The following is a 24,857-nucleotide window of genomic DNA, read 5'->3' as shown; positions in this document are numbered from 1 at the left end:
TCCAGTGTTGATAATTAGACCAGTAAAATAACTTCAACATGGGGTCTAGCTAGCTTACGATCATAAGAGCATTTAGCAGACTTGCTAACAAACACTCGTTTCTCTTACATGTTTTTTTTGGCCATCTAAACTCAAGTGTTGTGTTGTGTACATAGTCATTTCGATTTCTTATGGCCAACGAATAACGGCCAATGTTATGAAATAATGCAACGTATACAATTAACTTTGTCAATGCATTTTGTAATGTTTACATTACAATTAAAAAACAAATGAAATTATACAGTAGACATAACGTTAGACTATAGACTGTTTACTTGTGATTAAGCTGCAATCTTGTAAAACGTAATAAGCCAGCAAACGCGGTACTTTATTATTATATGCCTACTCTACACTTGGCATAAACTTCTTATTATCCTATTACCATCATCTGTAGTTTAGTAGACATGCAGTAGCCTAATATTTGTATGAAATTGTGAAACATTACCTGGTCATTATCTTCGGAGTCCATCTCACGCCCAACACTATCCTTACAAGTACGTACAGAGTGGGGGTGCGAAATTACGACAGTTGCAAGTTTTCCCCAGTGACTCTAGGGGTCGCTGTTTGACAAAAACGTCAAACTGCATGGAATGACTTTAAGCATAATCAGCGTAAGGAATAAGGCTACATTGTTATTTCTTCTATTATCTATCTATTTTTTGCTGTTTATTGTATGTGCAAAACACAACAAAGTACTTTTACATGCAATATTCAAACAAAGTATTTTCCCACCCTTAAAGGAACACGCCCACATTTTGGGAATTTAGCTTATTCACCGTATCCCCCAGAGTTAGATAAGTCCATACATACCTCTCTCATCTCCGTGCGTGCTGTAACTCTGTCTGACGCAGCCCCCGCTAGCTTAGCTTAGCACAAAGACTGGAAGTGGGTGGCTTTAGCTAGCATACTGCTCCCAATAAGTGACAAAATAACGCGATCATTTTCCTATTTATGTGTTGTGATTTGTATAGTCAAACCGTGTACAAATAACAAGGTGATATGAGACACAGCGATCTTTTAACAGTATACATACTGAGAACTATATTCTCTGAAGACGAAGCACTGCCGCATGGGCGGAGTGATTTGCACAATTCTGACCGAACTCTCTGCTCCTCACCAGGGGCTTCTCGTGTGCTGCGAGCAGATCACTCCGCCCATGCGGCAGTGCTTCGTCTTCAGACTTATTGGGAGCAGTATGCTAGCTAAAGCCACCCACTTCCAGTCTTTGTGCTAAGCTAAGCTAGCGGGGGCTGCGTCAGACAGAGTTACAGCACGCACGGAGATGAGAGAGGTATGTATGAACTTATCTAACTCTGGGGGATACGGTGAATAAGCTAAATTCCCAAAATGTGGGCGTGTTCCTTTAAGTTGAATTAGAATAACTAGTAGAATATCAACTAGGGCTATCTCCATGCTAGAGCACAGAGAGGCTGAAATAAACTTTCAAAGACAGTGTTTACAACACAAAAAAGTTGAAGGGGTTTATCGTAAAACAACATAAATAATAATATTTGTCATAAACAGCAGCTTTTTATGTAACTACAAAGGGTTTTCTGTAAAATTATATAAAGATATTGCATTTATTTCACTGTATGTGGTTATGGGGACACTTCAAATGTTTTTAGGCAGAAACTGAATGCAAAAAGGGCATTATTCCTCCCTTCAATAGAAAAACTTTTGCAAAGATTATAGAGATAAATTTCCATTTTCTTCTACAAACTGACATTACCTGGAATGAAATAAAACTCTCTGTGGGTTTCGCGACCACTCAGGCAGGGCCAGACATATACACTTTCAAATAGACTTTTGAAAAAAAGGGCCTATTTATGTTTGTGTTTATTAGAGGACTGACAACACATATAACCATGTTTAGCACTTTCAACAGTGTTTTGGAGGGGTTTCCTGTAAAATGACATCAAAATTTTACATTTACTCCACTGTATGTGGTTATGAGAGGCTTTTAAGTTTGGGCATGCCACATTCAGGCAGAAATTCAGAAATATAGCCCTGTAAAAATATTATCCTCTTTAAAAAATACTCATGACTATTATCTACTGACTTCATAATTTCAAAATAATACGACTTTAATCTCATTATAATGACTTTAAAGTCGTAATTTTTCCATAATTATAGTAATTTTATGTAGTTTGACCTTTTTCTCTAAAAAGTACTCACAGTATATTGATTTTAATATTAGATTTCTTTTGCTTGGTCCCAGTTCTCATTTGTACTAATTCCTCCTTTCTACACGTCTTCTAATACAGAGTCATCATTTTGTGCATATTTCTGGTTTAGTTGCGGTCCTGTAGTTCGAATGAAAACTACAAGAACTTGCTTTACGGTAGACCTACAATCCAATCAGAACCAGCTTTGCTGCAGTAGGCTAAATTATTTACAACAGTGGTAATGGACAATTCAGCTTCGAGCCTGTAAGGGGAGCAAAGAGCAAAAACTCTTTACTCAAACATGCACTTTAGTTTGGAACTAAAATTCTGATTAGTCTGAATTTGAAGTGCTTCACATAGAAATGGGAAAACAATTTAAGAGAAAAAAATTTGTTAAAAAAATAAGAGACATTTAAAATCACAATAAAAAACAAAGATTGATAAGATTTTAAAATAAAAAATTTAATAAAAAGTTACATGCATGAAAAAGAAAATAATAGGAGTAAAAGTGACAGGAGTTAAAAGTGCAGTCAGTACAATCAGCAGTGCTCAATTAGTAAATGCAGAGTTAAACGGATGTGTTTTAAATCGAGATTTAAAAGTGTTAATGCTCTTAAAATTAATGTGTTAAAATAACAGATCTTGTGTCTAGTAAAGGACAACACTTAGATGTTGCCTTCTCAGGGAACAACAGTTACATAACCCGAGACATTTTCACAACTATGAAATACAACTATGAAAAAAGCATTTTGGTATGAATAATAATAATAATAATAATAATAATAATAATAATAATAATAGATTTTATTTGTAATGCACTTTACATTTATGGCAAATCTCAAAGTGACAAAAATGTCATAAAAACATCAATAAATGTTTTTAGTGTTTTTTTAAAAGTCTCAGTATTTTGAGATGCCCTCAGATGGTCGGGGAGGGCGTTCCAGAACCGAGGAGCACTGTTGACCATGGAATACTTCTAAATAGTGTGAAAAGCCGCAGACAGATCAAGGAATATGAGGAGTATGAGAAGGGAAGGCGAACCAGCATCAGCTGCCATTCGTAGGTCATTTGTGACTCTCAACAGGGCTGTTTTACGTGCTTTGAGCAGAGCGGAAACCAGACTGGACCTAAGGACTAGACTGATATGCTCAGATATTTTGGTTCTGGTCAGAATTCCCGGCAGCAGCGTTCTGTAATAATCTGTAATAATCCAACCTGCTGGTGATGAAAGCAACATGTTCTTGAAGTCCTGTCTTAAGACCAAACAACTAATTCTGGCTATATTTCTAAAGTGGTAATAAGCCGATTGCTACGGCGCGGTCGTTCCCGTTCGCATCCGCGCCGCGGTCGTTCCCGTTCGCATCCGCGCCGCGGTCCTTCCCGTTCGCATCCGCGCCGCGGTCCTTCCCGTTCGCATCCGCGCCGCGGTCCTTCCCGTTCGCATCCGCGCCGCGGTCCTTCCCGTTCGCATCCGCGCCGCGGTCCTTCCCGTTCGCATCCGCGCCGCGGTCCTTACAACGAAAATATTTAAAGGACATGTTTCTATCAGGAGACCTTTTCTTCCATATAATGTAAAATGTGATACAGAGAACTAAACACAACATGAAAACACCAAGGACAGTAAAAATAATCCTTGAATGTGTTTCTCGTGCTTGGTTTTCATTTCCTTCTGTTGGTTGTTCTTCCATGTGTACTGCTGATTCTACAACAAAAAGTAGAGAAAAACATCACTGGCATGTAATAAAGCAAAGCAAGTAGCAGAATTACAATGTGAAATACAGTTAACCTTCATAAGTATTGAGACTAAAGACAAAATTGCTCTGTTTGCTGTGAATATAAGAAATTTGTAAGATGAAAATGAAGCAAAAGTACGGAATGAAACATTTTATAAACCTTTGATTTTGTTTCAACATATGCGCTTTACCATAAAGAACAAGGACCTTTCTTCATAACTTGTGTGTCATCAAATGCAAGAGTCAGACTGCAGAAACAATAGATCAAACTGATACTACACACTCATGTGTGAACAAATAATGTATTCAGGACACGGCTTATTACTTAACAGACAATTGTCTCAATATGCTGACATTACATAGAACTATTAAAATCCAAATGTGTTGTTTCATTGAGTTGGTAAATTGTTAAAACAGCTGAAAAAAAAGTGACATTCTGTACTTTTGTCTCATATTCACCTTTTAATATTTAGACATTTCTTGTCTTTACAGCAAACAGAGGAATTTTGCCTTTATTTACCCAATACGTATGGAGATTACTGTACATGTAACAAAGTTAACACTGTTACACAATATCTTTCTGGAGTGTTTATATATTGTATAGCAGTGCTTCTCAAACTGGGGACTGATTGTGCCTGGTGAGCCCCAGGTTTATGACATTTTAAGGCATTTAGGCTATTGAGTGATAACACATTGTATAATGTAATATGTTTTGTTTAATTCAAAAGTTTTAGAATTGTTGTGTTATATATTTTCTTTGGGGGGGTACGATGGGATACACCATACACAAAGAGGGCCGCATGCCAAAAAAGTTTGAGAGCCGCTGCTGTACAGCATCAAGTAGACAATCTTAAATATCTTGGCAAAATTCAAATGTTTTAACTATCATTTACTGTATTCAAAAATCTTAATGTCATGTGATATCAGTATCACTATTACACACCATTGATGGTCAGCTGCGTGATCACTTCTTCAGATGAATGTAGGATGTAGCACAGGTAATTTCCTCCATCAGTGTGTGTAAGATTGTTGAGTTTGAGAGAGAAGTTTCCTTTCTTATACTCAGTAGGAAAAGATTCAGCCCTGTTCTTATACCCAGAGTTCTGATTCTCTACTGAACCGTTGCCGTGTAGTATGTCAAACACAATCAGGCTGCCATTGTGTCTCCAACGCACATTAATGTCAGAAAGTTTGTGTTCAATCTCACTGGTAACACATGGCAAGATAACCGAACCTCCAGTAACCCCAACAGCAACATTCACATCCTGGAGGGACACTGAAATAAGAGAAGTTATTTGAGAAAACTCATATACAAACTAGGGCTGCATGATAAATTGCATGTAATGGTCATGTGCATCTCATCAGTAAAGCTGGGTCCTTGATTAGTAGTAAATTGCTATCACATGCTTTCAAATGGAGCGGCATTTAGTACAGAAAGCTGTAGTTCACTGACAAGTGAGGCAATTTCGCATTAATTATCGCGGATGTATCGCCTACGATCATGGCCAGACTTAGCATTGAGCTTGAGCCCAAGGGCCCCATGCTTGCATTCGTTTTTATTTGTTCGGCGATATGAACGTCGTTATAATTTTCTTTTACAGCTTATTGATTGGTCAAGTGTGGTTAATAAGACCTTAACTTTGTAAGGAATTGTGCATTTAATTTGTTAATATACATGTCAGTCATCTTGGTGATGAATATGATGCGCTGTGTTTATTGCTGTTGAAATAGACGCTATAATAGTGAATACGCAAAATAGAAGAAGCGCTCAGTGAAATGAAAAACATTACAACAGTAAGTATGGTTTAACTCTGGTAACAATGTTTTTTGTTTGTTTTTTAGTGGTGTAGTCTAACGTGATACACAGATATCTAAATAAAGTCAATGATTTCCATCTACGGAGAAGTCTTCTTTTGAATAGCTTTGACAAAATCAAGCACACACACACGACACTGTAACCAAACGGTCCCTGTGGAGAAGTAAACGAGTGAAGCAGAGCTAGAGAATATAACAAAAACCAGAGAGAGTTAACAACGCACATGTGACTAAACAACATTTAAATCAATCCAGTTTATTACATCATCTGGTGAGGATCCAATTGCACTAAATTAAGGCCATGTTGATGTCCTGATGGTTTTCAAGGTTTTAATGTATTATGTTCATATCAGACCTGAAAAGTAATGATCATCTTATCCACTTTGGTTTTTAGGGTCTATATTACTTGATGGTCAGATACTTATTAAACACATTTTTTTTTACAGTAAATTTAATGACTTTAAAGACCTTTTTTAAGTCCTCTAAAATAAAAATTTAAGACTTTAACATAAAAAAATAGGAAAATGTTCAGCCCGACAAGACACAGAATTGTGTGGCGAAGCATATCACAGCACAGCTCACGCTCAAGACACATCACAGGGACATGACAACTTTTAGTCTAAGTGGTAATTCGCCTAACAACCCTGACATGGTTGACTATGTAAAAATCAGCCTTTAAGGTACTCAAGTTAATTTCTAAATTCTGGCCCCTCTTAGCATTTTGAAAAAGACATGGAGGACAGCCCCAGGACATTACAAAATAGGGGTGTGATGGATCACAAAACTCATGGTTCAGATTACAGTTTTTGAGGCACAGATCTGATCATTTTTCAGATCAGCAAAAAAAGGGGTGGGAAAAATCTAATAACAAATAAAGAAATTACAAACATTTATAAAAAAGAACAAAGTTGCACATTAGGTAAAGTCTTTATTAATTAAATTTAAATTAAAATTAAAAAATTTAATATAATTATTATTTTTTAGAGCTACAGAAGTGATTTTCTCTTTGTCTTGGGTTGTTTGATTAACATTAATGACACAGACTTAAGTATGTTAATTGAGGTTACTGTCTCTTTAAAACCAAATAAGACAAGATTGGTTTCTGACTGTAATCTATACATACAGTTAAGATATAAACAAATATTTATATTAGAAAAAGAATACTGTGGAGATCATTTTGTTTGTACGTGTCCTGTCAATAACAAAGATTTTAAGTTTGTTTGCTTTTTGAAACGCGTCTCTCTGTGTATGCACTACTGAGTGCGCCACATAAAAACATTGTTGTTTTTCAGTGCTCTATTCACCAAATGTATTTTAATACACTACAGTATGAGACACAGTAGTGCAACTCTCTCTAAGGTTTACACATTAAGAGTTCTGATCTTTGAATGGCATAGGGATGATCACATCTGATTGGAGCTGGACCGGACACATTTAACCTCACGTGCATGTCACTTGAATGTTAATATTTGCAAGCATTTGAAACATGTGAAAATTATAAACTTAAATATGCATATTAATCCACAAATTTCATGCAAGCCGAACCGTACTGCGATCTAAAGTACAAATACCCCAAAGTTTAAGTATTCACATGGATTAAAGTGAAAAAAATTCTTCTGAGTGAAATTTTTTTCAGGCCAAGCCAAGTCATATTTCTTTAACTAAAACTTAATGTAGGCGAGACCAATAGCATTTTAAGGGGATATTTTTTTGCCATTAATTCCATATTAAAGTCTCCTGTGGCATATATAGGTAGCTGTAGTTTGCATGGCATTTAAGATGAAGGCGAAACAGCTAAATAACTCACTATATAAAAAGAAAACATGAATATCACCACCTTTAATGAATCTTTTATTAATTATTTATTAATTGTAAATGTATTTATTTGAGCATTTACTAATATTTTTTTTTCAATCAAAGTTGAAACTGTTAACATTAGTGAATGCACCATGAACAACCATCAATTACTGTAATGACATAAACAAGAATTCCTTAATGTTTATATACTCTATATTTCAAATTATTTGTTCGTAATGCATTTACTAATGTGAACAAATACAACTTTTTAATGTCATATTATTCAGTACCCATGAACGAATAATCCAGGGTCTGTTCTGTTCACACAACAGCTTACAGTCACAGCTCTAATACAGTAACGTTATGTATGAATATAAACCCTGAACGAGTAACTCGAGTTAAACTCGTGTAGAATTCGCACAGGATGTCTGTAACCATAGTGACAGTTGTTAATTGAATGACTGAACATTTATCAACAAATTATTATGTTACAATAGAGGCAGCGCTGATGTGCTAGTTTATGCGCAATGTTTCTGCTGTTTACTTTCTCCTAAGACCTAAATGGTCGTGTATATATGAGGATGCTTGCCTAGACAGGATTTTTGACCCATATTTGTATTTAAGGCCAATAAAGTGGCAAAAATACTCACAAGCTCAATGGGAAGTGAATGCACGGCTTACGTGTTCAGCTCTGATACAAAAACAGCGGGTGCATTTAGCACTGTTGTTTGTGTTTGAATGGCTTAATATCACTTGTTTATAAACTGCGGCGCTTAAATATGTTACAAATGTTACGTTTTTGAGACCACACGCAAATGAAACTGCAAGAACCGACAGGTGGATGACATCAAAGTCCCGCGAGAGCATTTCGGAAGCAGTCTCCTCTGATGATTCCTGAAATCGCTCTCACGGGATGTGGATGTCATCTGCCTCTTGGTTCTTGTGGCGCCACATGAAGTTCACCCACAAATTTAACAAACCTGTTGTATCAGCAACTGGCCTGATGAGCATAGCATTCAAAAACGGGACGCGGGTGATCACGTACGTGAGAAATCATTTACCCCCAAAATACAGGACCCCTAATCGCGAAGACACGCAAGTTACCTTGGCAGTTTGGTTTCCTTATCCCACGAACTGAAAGGCTTGCCAATCTTCATCATTTCGCTTAGCCAAGTCAATCTCCATTGGTCTTTTACACCTTTATCAATCGCCAAAACATCTGAGCCTTTCTGCATTACAAGTTTGTCCATGCTAGCTGAAATAGTTATCTCAGCTTAACGTGATACAGCCAGAAAACCCGGAGTGGATCCAGTGCGTAGTGATTACAGAATGCTTACAGTGGAGAGAGGAACGTGATTTGGCTCCACTCCAGCCTTTGATCACATCCAACTTAAAAAAGGTGAATACACGTCGACTTTATGAAAAGTGAATTTAATAATTTTGCAATTGACGGAAATCCGTCTAGCGACGAAAAACTTTAATCCATGTATTCATCATCTTTCCCTAAATTATCGGTAAATGTGGTTGCCAAATAGCCTTGAGGGGGGTAAAGGGGTTCTCCCTGAAAAAAATGTTGCGATTAAAAAAAAAACTCACGCAACGGATGATGCAGTGTTTCCGACAGAATTTTGAGAAACTGTGGCGCTGATGCCGTCACGTACTAATTAGCATATGTGTGACGTCATCAAGTGTTTGAGGTTGGTGTAGTGTTAAATCAGTTTTTCTACTCTGTCTGATCTGACTGTCCAGGGCTCTAGACTAACGTTTTGCACTGGTTGCACTGGTGCGCCTAACATTTTTTCTTAGGTGCACCAGCACAAAAGTTAGGTGCACCCTAATTTTTGACCGCATCGGATTTATAGTTCACCCAAAAATGAAAATTCTGTCATAATTTACTCACTCTCATGTTTTTACAAACCTGTATAAATGTCTTTGTTCTGATGAACATGAATGAAAATATTTTGAGGAATGTTTGTAACCAAACCATTCATGAGCCCTATTCACTTCCATAGTATTATTTTTTCCCACTATAGAAGTGAATGGGGCTCATGCTTGGTTTGGTTATTAACATTCCTCAAAATATCTTGCTTCGTGTTTATCAGAACAAAGAAATTTATACAGGTTTGTAACAAAATGAGGGAGAGTTAATGCTGACAGAATTGTCATTTTTGGGTGGACTGACCCTTTAACACCGCAAGTTTAGCGCCCATGGTGGTTTAATACAGAATATAAACATGTAGGCTATTTTATAATTTTCCTTATATGATTCATGCACAGTCCTGTTTGATAACCCGCATCTGCGCGATTAAAATAACACTTGACCCGTTATCTGACATCAGCATCAATTTATTTCATACCTGCCTGTTTTACATAAAGACTGCGACCGGCCACACCGCAAATCGTGAAGTAAGTAGAAACCTTTAAAGATCTTCATGCAGAACATTGACAGAAATAAGCACAGGACCATGACTGGACAAATATATTAACATTTAATGTGAAACTTTGTGAGGGTCGGCAGATTGACAGCTGAGCGGTCAGCAGTGTTTGAACCGGGTGTGCCTCATAAGCCTTGAAAAGTGAAGCCTCTGGCTCTTTGATCGCCCCCTGGTGGCTGGCTGCAGTACAAGTCATAACCCTGCCCTCTCCATTCAAACTAATGGGACTCTGCTCTAAATAAAAAAATTATTTACACTTCCAATAAAAGTTTCCAAAAGGTGGTTTTGGTACTTTCAGGTAGTTGTTATCACGCTGATATATGTTCAAGTGTTCATTATTGTGGTCAGTTTCATTTTAGCTAGTAATTTGATGCTATAGAAACGGGGCGTGTCGTTATGAGTGGCGTGGTTGAATTGGTCGAGCGAGCGTTTAGGCGGAAGTTTGATAACGTGGCTCCGCCTCTGGACCACGGACGATTCCTTCTGCGCATGCCTTTGCTCCAAACTGACGTTTTTACGTAACATGGCGGCGACCGTCAATTACTTGGCTTCAACATTTTTGGCTTCAACTCATTACAATGGTGGGAGGCGACGTCGCGTCGTCCATCTTTTTTTACAGTCCATGGTTTGAACACTCATAAGCGCTGCGCTTATATTTATACCTTTTAAATTGATTGCAGTGATTCCAAAGGGATGTCCAAAAAAACTCAAGTAGAATGTTAAATGTTTAAGGTTTAATGTATTTTTCTCGCTGCCCTGCGTAAACCCGCGCCGGTGATGGAATGAAATGCGTGATGAGATTGCATAAAAAAGTTTTTTGTGCTGCATTGGATTTGGAGCGCGTCACACAAAAAATAAACTCATATAGGCTATAGGCTACTTTTGAATTCGTTTTGTTCATTGGCTAATATTTAAGTTAAACACATTTCATGTAGGCTTATTTATTTTATTATTTTTTCACAAAAGAAAGATGTAATCATCGTGTTCTATTCATTTGAATGCTTTTTGCGCATAAACTAAACCCTTGGGGGAATTATTTATAAATGAATCAACAACGCAAATCAAGGAATTAACTTATTTCTCTATTTAAGACAGTCTGGCAGGGCGGTAACAGCGATTCATCAAACACCGAAAAGTTTATAGGATTAGATTTGGAAGTAAGATTATGAAGAAAACAGCGGTCCTGACTCCTGGCTTTTTTCTATAAATTTGGCGCACGGCACGCGACATTGCTGTTCGGGGTTACATTCAAATAATTTTCTTTAAAAGAATTATGCTTTGGCTCTGACTCGATTGTAAGAGGCTTATTACCTAAATTCGTCTTCGGGTTCGGACCTGATGTGACGGGAGGTTGATGTCAGAGCATTGGTTATGATCTTCGGACGGATCAGGCAACTTAACATTCTTAACAAAAAATTTGTCAATCGTTCTTTTCCTCTTCTCTTATCATCCGCTGCTACATCCACTCTGTTTATCTGACGGACTCACCTCTCTCTCTCTCTCTCTCTCTCTCTGACTGGAGCGCACACGCATTTTTAAACGTACGTACGTAGATCTGGACCATGGCTTTTTCCCTCGAACTCCTGGTCGCACCAGTGCGACCTGATATTTTTTTAAGTCGCACCATTGAGAAATTAGGTCGCACTCTAGAGCCCTGCTGTCATTGTTTGTTATGTTATATCAGGGGTCTCCAACATTTTTTTATTGGAGAGCTACTTTCTAAAAAATAAAAGTGGTCGAGAGCTACTTGTGTCACGTTATACCTAAATTTGTGAGTTAATAGACACCGGTCTATTAACTCACTGTGATTTGAACTCTTTCCTGCCAGCATTTTTTTTTTAAAGTTGCCAGCCAGTGCAAGCTTTTTTTTTATTTTTCACAAAATTGTAATACCTTCCAGAAAATGCTTTTCTTTAAACATAAACATACGATGCATCAAATGAAAGAACACATCCTACAACAACAAAAAAGTTTTAAAAAGAGTATTTACTGCTTTTGGATTCATAATAGGGATGTGCATGTATGTCACGTATAGGCTCTCTGGTATCTCTTGACATTTGATGTTTAAATATGAGATGATAACCCATTAGGGCTGGGCCGGTTTGGATTTTTTCTTACCGCGGTCGGTAATCAACAAATTCCCGCGGTTTTGCGGTTTATTGGCAAGACAACGAGTTAAATAACATGCATGACTTATTTATGTTCAATAACAACATGTGCAAATAACCTAACGGCGCATTCACACGGGGCGTCAGCGTTAACGCTTCCCATTCACTTTTAATGGGTGACGTCATGCGTTGCCGAACTGAATTGTGGATCCGCCGGCGCCGCTTCAGTGCCGTTGCTCGCGGCAGAAGTTGAACATATCTCAACTTTTCAAGCGGCAACGCGCGCGTCAGCCAATCAGATCGCCTTATGCAAATTACCTAGACAGAGCCAGCCAATTACGTTTATGGAAGAACGGAGCATGTGTAGCGGCCACTGTGATTGGCTGTTGGCCACGCTTCAGACAAGCCTTCCGTTAAGCGTTAACGCTACGCCCCGTGTGAATGCGCCGTAAGGAACATGTAAAGTGAATATTATTTCCTTCCACATTTCTTCAATTTCAACATTCAACAACTTGAACAATTAATATTATCAGTTAAAAAAAATTTAACGCATTGTGCGTGTCCACACGTACGTGCCTACAGACATTTCTCCACTTTTCTATCCTTAATTTGTGAATGGCCTGTAAATGACGCAAATTATTACTGCCCTGATGGTCTGGTAAAATAACCATTTGTATGAGAAATCACTTGTACTGCATATGTGTCCGTGCTTGAGTATAGATTGGAAGCTGCACGGAGACGCGTGTGTGTGCGCAAAATGACACGGTCTTTTTCCACAAACGGAGAAAGAAGACGTTGTTTCAAGTTTTTTTTTTTTTGCGGTTATGACGGTGAGGAGCTCAGACCCGCGGCATGGGTCACGTGACCGCAGTATGGCGGTAATCCAGTTACCGCCCCAGGCCTATAACCCATTGAATCTGTGACGACGACCGTATTTTCATTTTATCAAAAATGAATCCGAAAATGACGGCCTCCATTTTAACCATAGTGCCTCGACTCGAGATGTACGCGGATCGTCCGGTTGCCACGGCGCGAGCTTCACAGCGTTGCGCGGATCGTCCGGTTGCCGCGGGGCGGGCTTCACTGCGGGTGCGCGGACTTATCCGTTTGTTTTTGAATCATACATGTTAAATTACTGATGTCATATGATACGCCGGTCTACACAGCCCAACGCGCCGTCAAACACGTACCCAGTCTTTACTACCACAGGCGCTTGTAACACTAACCAGACATCCAAATGCGCCATAACCACAGAAAATAAATAAATAAGTAAACCTGCGAGCGAGCTACCTTCAATTAAGACGCGAGCTACTGAGCGACGTGTTGGAGACCCCTGTGTTATATTGTATTTTAACACAATTTTTTACATATCTGTTTTGTTGTCGTACATGTATATAAATAGGGTTACTGACTAGAAAAATAGTGACTAAACACGACCCAATAACACGACCCTCGTGTAACCATGTTACTTTAACTTTGCTTAAATCCTGATTTAATAACGCGTCTGACAAAATCACCATACATTTACATTTAAGAGCTGATATACGAGGTGATTCATGTGTCTCATGCATGCAGTGCAGAGCTTTACCATTGCTCTTCTGGTCGTCTTGTGTTAAGAGCGCTTTTAAAAGTAAAAGTATTATTGTAGATCGCGTATAAAATATGAGAGAATACACTGTTGACTTTACAAAGAGTTAAAACTTTAGAACCACACCATAGGGAGGAGAGAACTCAACACACAAGCACACAGAGAACCAGTGTATGTGTGGGCAAACACTGCTAACCTTTCGTCATGACAAACTCGATCAGCCATCTTCTCTCTCAGTAACATCTGTTGATGTTTACGTGAAAAAGGCAAGTAGACAGAGAACTGCACCTGGAAAACACTGCCAACTTTTAATTCTTTCCCTCAAGTGCCTTGTGTGACAGGCGCTGTCGGGGGGCTGCATGCAGCATATGAGAGAGTTAGAGTCAGCTCCTGTAAATGCCATTGGCTGTTGTTTTGCTTATAATAAACTGACATGATGATAACATATAAGCAGTCTTTCATAAGGGTCTCAATTACATGTAGATGCATGCTGTATGCATTTGTGAGTATGGTGGTGGTGATTCTACTGTGTCACTCTGGGTCAGGTGAGTATAAAGATTAGAGGGAAAAAATCACAGTATACTCCATCTAGACTACACTGTTTTACCTGTAGTAAAACCATGGTTAATTTTTGTTAGGGATGTTGTATAATTTCTGTTAGAGTAAAAATTTGCAGATAGTGTTAACACTAAAGGCTCTATCTTACACCCGGCGGAATGCAGCGCAATGCGCGACGCAAGTGTCTTTCGCTAGTTTCCACCCTAATTTTCACGTTTAGTGCCGCGTTGTTTAACCTGATCCGAATCCGGTGTACCGTCGGCGGCACACTGCGTGTGTTTTGGTTGATAACATTGGGAAATACAACAACTTAAAAAAGACAAACCTAAACACATCATATATCATTAAAAAGCTGAGATTCTTGTGATTCGAACGATGTAAACCATTTTAAGATACAGTCAACACAGTCAGTGCAATCAGAGTGTTTGTCAAACAACCAACAACCAAAAAACCAGCTTACAAACAGGGTATGAAAATGAGTAAACTGACCTATAACGCCTTCTTGTAGTCCAAAGATCCATAAAATTCCAACAAAAACGGTGTAGTTACACTCTGAAGGGTCCAGTAAATCCAATTAAGTGAAATATTTAGTCCACAGCACATGTATATGTCAATAAACATCCAAGGAACATAGTAGTATCATTTACAAACAGCCAACAAATCTACCAAATCTCCGACGCATTCGGTCGTGTAGCGTCTCTTCACTTGTAAACATTGCAGATTTGTTCATGTCAAAATGGCCGCTGAACTCTGCCCTTTTGATTGACACCTCATTTGAGCGAATAGGTGCTTCTCAGAGGTGACAACAGGCAAGAATACGCAAGGAACGCCCTTGCGCGAGGATGGGACCTTCCCCTATTTGATTGACAATAGATTGATCCTGTCGCGTCAAAGTTTGCAAATGACGGGCGTATCTGATAGCCAATAAGATTCTGAAAAGATTGACACAAAGCTTCCCTAGAAAGATTCAACCTGTAACCCGATTGGTCGTGCACAAACATACACTTGTTTGGTGCGCTCTGTGTGCGTAAATCCCAACAGTGACTAGCGGCCGTGCGCTAAAGCTGCTAACGCTGTGCTAGGAAAGCATTGAGCGTCTAAAAAGTTTTACAATGTCGAAAAGAGCAAGTAAAAGAAACTTTTCACTTGAAGAAGTTGTCGAGCAGTGTACCAGGCGTGAGAGTGATTTGTTGGAGGAAGACGTTTCAGACGAAGAGAGCGTTTCCTCCGTCGACCCAGTAGCGGAAGAGATTTTTTGGATGGGGGAGACGTCACTCTCGACAAGTAAGTGCTTTATTGTATTATAAAACATATTTTACTGTTGGTACTGAGGTTTGAGTTTGGATGCGTGTTTTGTTTGGTGAGCCCCTGCATGAGTGTGTTTGTATGCGCTCATGCACAGGTATCTGTGCCCATGTTTGCATGTGTGTGTCTGTGTGTGCTTCTGCGTTACTTTATGCAAGTAAAATAGTAGTATATAGATTATAAGTAAGTGCTTTATTGTATTATAAAACATATTTTACTGTTGGTACTGAGGTTTGAGTTTGAATGCGTGTTTTGTTTGGTGAGCCCCTGCACGAGTGTGTATGCGCTCATGCACAGGTATTTGTGCCCGTATTTGCGTGTGTGTCTTTGTGTGCTGCTGCGTTACTTTATGCAAGTAAAATAGTAGAATATAGATTATAAGTAAGTGCTTTATTGTATTATGAAACATTTTACTGTTGGTACTGAGGTTTGAGTGTGGATGCGTGTTTTGTTAGGTGGGCTCTTGCAAGAGTGTGTTTGTATGCGCTCATGCACAGGTATTTGTGCCCGTATTTGCGCGTGTGTGTGTGTGTTCCTGTGTGTGTGTGCTTCTGTGCTTCTGCGTTACTTTATGAAAGTAAAATAGTAGAATATAGATTATAAATGAAAAAAATATGTGACTCAATGTTGTTGTATCTGTCTTACAGGTGCATGCTGGAGTGGACCTTTCCAATGCCCTAATCAGCTATTATAAACTGATCCACAAAACCCAGAATTGGTATAAGACCTTTTTTATCATTTCTAAGACATTGCCACTGTGAATGCCTTACTGATTTACAAGCATATCACAAAAGGTAAAGGGGAGGTGCCAATGCACCAGAAGGCATTTAGGGAGACACTAGTGAGTAGCTGGCAGCGGTTGCTGACATACCCGCTCCATCGCCCACTTCACACAGAGCACATCACAAGCCTTTGCATATTAGTGGAGACGGCACAACAGTTCGTCTAAGGTGCAGGCACTGCCATGCAAAGACTACTGTAAAATGTTCTTCATGTGATGTGCCTTTGTGCTTTTTGCCAAGCCGTGATTGTAATAACGAGTGGCATGTTGCCAATAACCTGTAATATTGTAAAATTTCTAAATAGTTTTTTATATACATTTATATATTTAGATTGTGGTTTTTCTAATATTAAAAGTATTTTATTACTATAGAACTTGTTTTGTATCTTTATTTTTACAAGTATAGTTTCAAGAATATAGTTTTTTTCAACACTATAAAGTGTTTATGCTTCATTTACTATGTGTCAGCAATTATTGACAGTGAATTTGGACATGAAATAGAGTAGCTCTAAGTGTAAACTTTCATTAGAGCCCAAAAATATGATTGTACATTGAAGCATTCAAGAAAAACAGCATTTTATGTCAATGGTTACAAAGGGCCATTTGGTGTCTCCAAGTGCCCTTTATAGAAGGCCGCCTAGACATAAACTTGGATAAACATGTGAAAAAGACACATTTTCTAAGATATTGTAATCAAATTTGCTTGGTAAAGCTTTGTAAGGCTTCATGCTATGATCCCAATGTGTTTTCCAGCTAATAGCTCCCCATTATTAGTCCTCTGCAGGCAACTGTTTACAAAAAAAAAGTAGGCGGAATATTTTTTTCCTCTCTTTCAGTGTGTTTAAAATTCTATTACTTTATAACAGTAAGACTTACAGTGATTCTGACTGTATAGAAACAAACCTCAGAGTCTCACCTTTCAAAAGACATCAAAACCATGCATATACTCCAAATACTTCAAGAACAGTATGCAATTTACTTTGGGTATGTTTTTTTTAGGCGTTTTTGCAAAATATAGCAGGATTGCAAAGGGGTTAAATAGCAAATGAATTTGCGCCCCCTTTTGTTGGCGCGTTGCTATTTTGAGGCAACTAAAATAGACTACGCCATTGACCAACAAAAACCTGGTCTAAAGTCAATGGCGCAATATGTTTTTTGTTATTTAAAGAGCGCATTAGTAATATGCGCCTATAAACGGGAGGACAAGGCGGGTTTGCTTATCACAAAGTACATGAATGCGCAGCAGCACAAAAATGCTTTTACATATGAAAGATTAAAGGATTGAATGTAAAAGATTATTATTGAGTCTCTTGGACATAAATGAGGACTAATTATGAGACGTTAGAAGGCGCAAAGAGCTGCTTCACCTGCAGCCTGGTAAGTAAATAAATGCTTTGCTTTAAACAAATGCATCGGTTTTTAAATGTGTTTTTAAATGCTACCTCACGGATTTATTGTATATGATGACTCTGTACCTGCGGATATGGTGAGACGAGAAACATTTTTAAATAATGCTTAAAAAAACTCTTTGCTAAAAAAACCCGCTGTCCAAAGTGCTGAAGCGTGAGGAGAGCCGTTTGTAAATTCTTTATCTCCTGTTTGTTACAAATAAAGTATTTTTAGAGAACAAACCTTATCTTACATACTTGTAAATTATTTTTTGATGATATTTGATAGCCATACATTTAAAGCAATTACAAGCCTGTTTTTTTACTTTAATGACTAAAAGAAAACAGGTTTTAAAGGTTTTAATTAAAAAATAACAATTTCAATACAAGTGAAAAACAACACAATTATTTAACATTAATCTTAAACTGGGCATCTTGTTCCTCCACTTAGTTTTTCAGTTTACAAAGTCCGTCATCGAAATAGGGATTAGATATAACGCCAGCGCAACTTGCTTTTAAAGGGGATGAGAGCTGAGACTCTCATTGGTTTACTGCACGTTACGCCCAAAATACTCCCATTACAACAGGACCAACCCTTTTCGACCATGCGCTCGGCGCACAAACCATTTTTCCCGTCGTTAAATTAGCAAAAGTGGATTCGGACACACCCATTTACACGTTGCGCTGTGCGCTTTAGACAATGCGCTTAGATCGTTAAAATAGGGCCCTAAATGATTAAAGAGCACCAATTATCTGATATGATTTTACATTTCCTTTGGTGTGTAAGTGTGTACATATTTAATATATGTAAATCAGTGGTCACCAATCCTGGTCCTGGAGGGCCGGTGTCTCTGCAGACTTTAGCTCCAACGCTAATCAAACACACCTGAAGCACCTTAATTAGCTGCTTCAGGTGTGTTAAATTAGAGTTGGAGCTAACCTCTGCAGTGACACCGGCCCTCCAGGACCAGGATTGGTGACCACTGATGTAAATATTAGGACCCATTTAAAGGGTACCGTCCCAGTGACAGCTTTTGTACTAGGGCTGCACGATTCATCGTTTTTAAACCAAAATCGTGATGTGAATGGATGCGATTTTCGAATTGCAAGAGCTGCGATTATTTCGATTCAAAACTATCAAATTAACAATCATCTAGTACGCAGTTTTTGACAGTTCGCTTTAGAGCCCGACCGATATGCGTTTTTTCGGGCCGATGCCGATACAGATATTAGGGAGTAAAAAAAGACAGATAACGATATATCGGCCGATATTCTTTATGTGTACATTATAGTTCAGTATATACTACAGTATATTATACTAAAGTACTGTACATAGAATACACTATATACTTTAACATAATATACTATGAATAAATACAATGCAATGCAATGATCACTCACAAATGTGGTGATCACTCACAAATGTGGTGATCCAACACTTATATTGATGTGACAAAGATATGTACTATAGGCAAGAAGTTAACAATAAACTTTATTATCCAAAATTTGTTGGATATCAGTGCACTAAACAGTAAACTTGACTTATTATAAATAACTTTAAAACACAAAGAGAACAAAATACATAAAACTTGCATCATTTGCAGTTTTGACGAGAATAACGTTATAAAGAGAAACTTATGAAGTCATTGATTAATATTAGCTTTACAGTAAGTTGTGTTCTTCACAAATTAGTTAGCCACTCACAGTTACGAAGACAATGCTTGACGGAGCACATACTAATGTACGCTATGTTTAATGTTGTGCACAACGTTTTTATAACACAAACCCAGGGTTCCGTGCAAACTTTAAACTTTTATAAAACTAAAGCGTCTTCGCTCCGCCTCTTTTATTTAGCAAGGGTGTAGAGTTGCGCGAGCTTATTGAATCAATTGCTCTGAAATGAGCGTGTTAACTAACAACACAAGCAGCAGTAATCTCATATAGTGTTATATAAGTGCACGGCTGCGCGTAGTTTAAACGTGTCATTTCTCCGTCTCGCGTCATTTCTCCCGCTTGCGTTTTAACTTGCAAGTCGACAAAGAGACGGATTAAAAACACCAAATGTAAGCGGGAATGCGTCTCTCTTGTCCATTTATAATCCAATCGACCAAAGCGCGTCTTAATACCAGGTGTAAAAATGTTGTGAAGAAGACACTGCGTGACTGCTTCCATGCCACCTGAACTGAGAGACTGACTGACTGAAGTAAAGGGGCGGGGGATTGGCTGGTGTCACTACAGTGAGTGATCTGGGTCGCCATTAGCAACCAGTATGGCGCACTCTGCTGGACAAACAAGTACTTACATCTTTCAAATGCATTTAATGTGTTCTGTAACAAACGTTCATATCGGCGCATATCTGCGGCTTATACGCCGATACAGATATATCTGCGACATGCTCATATCGGCCGATAAAATCGGCAAAACGATAAATCGGTCGGGCTCTAGTTCGCTTCATGCGCATTTTACGTTTGATGCAGTTTAAACCAATAGAGTGCATTAACACTGAGGTGCTGACTACACGTCACCATTTGGAAAACATGAGCGCGAGCAGCAGTTCAACTCCTCAACAAAGTGTACGGACATATGATTTCCGCGATGCGGAAAACACGGACAGAATCGCGAAATGCATAATGGAATTAACTGCACAACGCGGAATGTCATGAAGTTGGCAGATTTTGGATTCAGTCATTTTTAAAACCCATTATAACTCATTAACCGGCAAATGAAAGGACAGAAATGCGCGAAAACATTTCCCTTTTGTGTAATGTTGGACTTAAAGAAAGGTGTATATACGTCCGTTTCGCGTCATGCATCGCAAACAATGACAAGCGCCTCATCAGACTATAAGCAGGTTTCATTAAAGCCCGGAACACAGCAGATGAAAGATGTACATTATACTAGGGCTGCACGATATATCGAAAATGTATCGCCATCGCGATAACTGTGTAAGCGATATGCATATCGCAGGGAGCTGGGATAACTTGCATTTATTTTACGTGTCTATCATTTGTGTGTTGCATGCTTAGATCGTCCAAATGACGCCGATCAGAAGGTGGTTCCCACACACTTACTTTACTTGGGCGGCTCTCTCAAGTATATTAACAACTGCCCACGTATATTTAGCATCAAATTTTGTCTTTTTTTGTCCGTGATAATGACATTATGCATGCGAGCACGTCGTGTCTTTTCTGAGTTCGCTGTGCGTTCGCGTGCTTTCCGTTTCTCAATGAATTAGGTGCGACGCAAAGCTCAGTGTCGCATTGTATCCTTCCATGTTTCTGAACTTGATCATAGTTGTATCCATTAGGAGGTCTTCACGGAAGGACACGAGTCTATATTTTGAAAGGTCAGTGGGGTCCGACTCGGTCCCATTTTAATTACTTCAGGTACCGGGTCTGTTTAAACCCAAGTCGATCAGAGACGGCCGTGAAGAGTCAGTCAACGCTAACGTGCTATAGCGCATGTGCAGTCTCAAGCGTGCCTCCGGTTTCTATGGCGATGAAAACTTACTCTTGTTTATATAAAGTCACGGCCACGCGCTGCACTTTCTTTCTCCCATGTTTATAGTATTATTATCAATGAACCGTCTTTTTATATCTAAATTGTTTGCTACAAAGATGGTAGCAAAAAACCAATGTTAAGCCCATTGTACTGAACGAGCAGCTCAAACTGTCAAACAGTCATTAGGTAAGCTGAATCTAAATACTTTATATAGAGTATACTTTTAAATCTAAAATAATGACGGATTAAGCTCTTTTAATCTGCAACAGAGGAATAGAAAAAGAGGCAATTTTACTGCTTCTACACAAACCTATCAACTTTATAATCCATAGACCTGCATTGTCTTTCATTAATATATTATACATTTTATTGTATAAAGTTAGTCTTTCTACACCTCTCACAATGTTAATAATGTTGGAGTGGTTGGATTTATGAAATGAATATAAATATTCAATAAATCAAAGTATTGCGTTATGGTCACACATTACTAGTTTTTTGTCACATGTATAGCATAGTTTAATTACATCTTAAGAATATGCATTACCTCTTTATTTCATTGCATATATAAATGCTAAAATAAAAGCAAATAAAAAAATAATTTCTCTAAGTAAGACATATCGCAAGGTATATCGCCATCGCACCCACCAACAGAACTATCGCATATCGCATATTTTCTCATTATCGTGCAGCCCTACATTATACTTTCTTGCACGCGCACATCTGCACCGCTTTGAATATTTACAGGCACGAGGGTTCATGAAGCACGCACACAGAGAGCAGTCAGCACACGCGTGATCACTAAACTTAAGTTTTCTTTCTTGTTTAAGTGAACATAAACAGCTGGATGTTTATCAGTATATTGAAGCAGAGCAGTTTTAAAGCTGTCTTGTGTCTTAAAGTGACAGTAACCTGGTGCTTTCTGTGTCAGAAATGTTTATTACGCACGAAAAATTAAAATCACTCCTTACTCTTAACTGAACAAGCTTCTGCAGCTCCACATTTAAAATCCTACAGTGAGGAGTATTTTTTGCTTATGTTAAATCATAGATTCTAATAACTAATATATTTACATTTATTACAGATGCCTGAAAAGTAAAACAAGATGAGTATAGTCTTATGAGTAAAAGAAAAAACTAAACATTTGCTTGTCAGAAGCATTGTTGTAGTGACAGCCAAAATACATTGGCCTGTATGTTCTTTTAAATAAAACTTTCAATAAATTTTTGTTAAATTGAATTTTAATGTTCTTAGATAAAAAAAAGTGTGTCTGCAGAAGAGCAAAGTCCTGCAGACAACTTGGTACAATGTTTAAGAGGTTTTAAATAAACAGTAGCACAGCATCTTTCTTTGGTGCTATTAAAACCACCACAACAAACCTGGATGTAGCTCTTTTATTATATACTAATGAATCGCACTTTAAATCGCGAATCGCAATTTTGATCAGAAAAATCGCAATTAGATTTTTTTCTCAGAATCGTGCAGCCCTATTTTGTACCTTTTATTCTTAGAGTGTAGGGCCCAAAATTTACTCAAGCCCAGGGGCCCCCACCCCGGTAAGTCCTGCCCTGCCTACGATATGCCCCAGCTTGTCAGGAAACTATCGCTGCGTCCGAAACCGCATACTGTATAGTAGGTACTGAATTAGATGAAGTACCTACTTACTTAGCGTTAAAACAGTAGGTACTGTATAGTATGAATCCTGGTAGTATGAATGAGATTCGGACGTACTACATCCGCCATGTTGCTACATCACGTGACATACGTCGTCATCACGTCATGTCATTTCAGCGCGAAAACAGCAGCGTGCCTCTTCTTCTTCGTTGGATAACTCATCGTCCGGGGCATCATGGGATAGTGAAGCGTCCATCGTATGCACACTGCAAAATCTAACCGGAAGTAGTAGGTCATCCGGGTACTTTTCGCATACTGTTTTTCGAATACTATGTATTCGGACATACTACTCGCCTCGCCTACTGCTTTTCGCGTACTATATAGTATGTAGTAGGCGGTTTCGGACGCAGCATATGGCTTTGTGTAGTAAATGCTGCTCCATCTGAAAGCAGGTGATGGTGATTTAGGTACTACTAATCAAGGAACCGGCTGTACTGATGAGATGCGCATAATTATCACATGCGATTTATAGTGTGATTCATTGTGAGTTAGGAGAGGTTAAAAATGAAACTCATTTTGTGTTATATTGCCCATGGTATGATGACTTTAGAAATGTACTAATTGGTAAATTGTTGGTTAAAAAGCCTGAAATGTTTTGGATTAGTGATGATGATAAGATGAAATGGTTGTTTAATCATAATGTGTTTAAATTGGCTACTTTTGTTTGTAAAGCATGGAAGAGGCGATAGACTTGCCTATTCAAATAAGTTTATGTCAGTTGTGCTTACTGTTTGTTAATTGTTCTTTTATAGCTTGATACTGGTGTCTTATAAGCCTATTAGGGCTGGGCATACAGTAGTATGCAAGACACAATAATAAAAATTCATTCATTCATATAGCCCTAGTACAAACACATAGGGACGGTTTCCCGAACAGGGATTAGACTAGTCCTGGACTAAAATAAATGTAAAAGCTGAAAACAACTGGCACTGACATATCTTAAAATACATCAGAACCCTTTGTTTTGCTTCAAAATGCACACAAGTAATGTTTTTAGTAAGGCACGATTGTTCAAACTAGTTATATATTTCCGAATTAAACTAAAGCCTAGTCCTGGCTTAAACTAATCCCTGTCCGGGAAACCAACCTAAGATTTGTTAAGTTTTAAAAGTGGCATAAATGTATCTCTCAGAATTAGTTTTATATAGGCGCTTACCTTTTAGCGGCCCAAATACACAGATAATCCAAAGAAACCTGTAGAAAACATAAAAAGTTTTTGTAAATTCCTGTATGGCCGCTAGCACAGCATGGTGCTAACAAATATTTACGCTACAGTTATGTCCAGGTAACTGTAATCGCATATTACATTCCTTTTTATGCTTATTTTAATTGTACAGACATCCCCAATGCATGTTAAAAGTTTTATTTAAAAAAAATATGTATCGTTGTAAAATCAAATACATGTTTAATAACACCATTAGAAGTTAGCAAGCGATCAGCTAACAGGTTGTTATTCAAAACTGGTTTTGTAAAGACAACGCAATATTTTGTAATGTTACCTGAAAATAAAGCCCCATGACACGTTTAATCTGACTGTAAACAATGACAGCATCGAACTACGTTCAAACAACCAACGTTAATACACTAACCTCTTGAGCAGACCCATACCAAAACAATATTCGGGATCCATCATTGACCAAATACAGTATTTCTATCGGATTCTTTTTTTAACAAACATGATGGCCATGGTACTGCATTAGTCTATCAATAATCACAATGTCATATATATATATATATATATATATATATATATATATATATATATATATATATATATATATATATACATTTGTATTATGTAATTATCCGTTGAATACGAGGCATGTTGATGTGATGGCACCCCCAGTCCAAATCAAAGCCGGTGAGTTACCAGCTCACCACGCTTTATCCTTCTTCTTCTCCTTCTTTCGTTTACTGGCGGACTGTTGAACTAAGCACATACCGCCACCTACTGTTTCGTATTATCCATTTCC

General features: G+C 38.2%; 1 protein-coding gene across 1 annotated transcript; it reads right to left on the bottom strand.

Annotated features, from left to right (window-relative positions):
• Window positions 1–2,645: 2,645 nt before the first annotated feature.
• LOC141363113 (uncharacterized) lies at window positions 2,646–24,596 on the bottom strand. The gene is made up of 4 exons (XM_073865660.1): window positions 24,474–24,596; window positions 24,041–24,078; window positions 4,881–5,213; window positions 2,646–3,906 (listed from the first exon to the last, which is right to left on the bottom strand). Exons 1-4 carry the CDS (start codon window positions 24,515–24,517, stop codon window positions 3,491–3,493), a joined length of 831 nt encoding a protein of 276 aa, XP_073721761.1. The 5' UTR covers window positions 24,518–24,596; the 3' UTR covers window positions 2,646–3,490.
• Between the last annotated feature and the right edge of the window lie 261 nt (window positions 24,597–24,857).

The sequence above is a fragment of the Misgurnus anguillicaudatus genome, unplaced genomic scaffold (assembly GCF_027580225.2).
Source record: "Misgurnus anguillicaudatus unplaced genomic scaffold, ASM2758022v2 HiC_scaffold_32, whole genome shotgun sequence".
Classification (NCBI taxonomy): domain Eukaryota; kingdom Metazoa; phylum Chordata; class Actinopteri; order Cypriniformes; family Cobitidae; genus Misgurnus; species Misgurnus anguillicaudatus.
Note: the sequence above shows the minus strand (reverse complement) of the source record. Positions and strands in the feature narration are given on the sequence as shown.

Coding starts and splice junctions, on each gene's coding strand:
- LOC141363113 (XM_073865660.1), bottom strand. CDS start 24,517: ATGATGGATCCCGAATATTGTTTTGGTATGGGTCTGCTCAAGAG. Junction 24,079..24,473: donor GGTATGGGTCTGCTCAAGAG/GTTAGTGTATTA, acceptor TGTTTTCTACAG/GTTTCTTTGGATTATCTGTG. Junction 5,214..24,040: donor TGTATTTGGGCCGCTAAAAG/GTAAGCGCCTAT, acceptor CTCTTATTTCAG/TGTCCCTCCAGGATGTGAAT.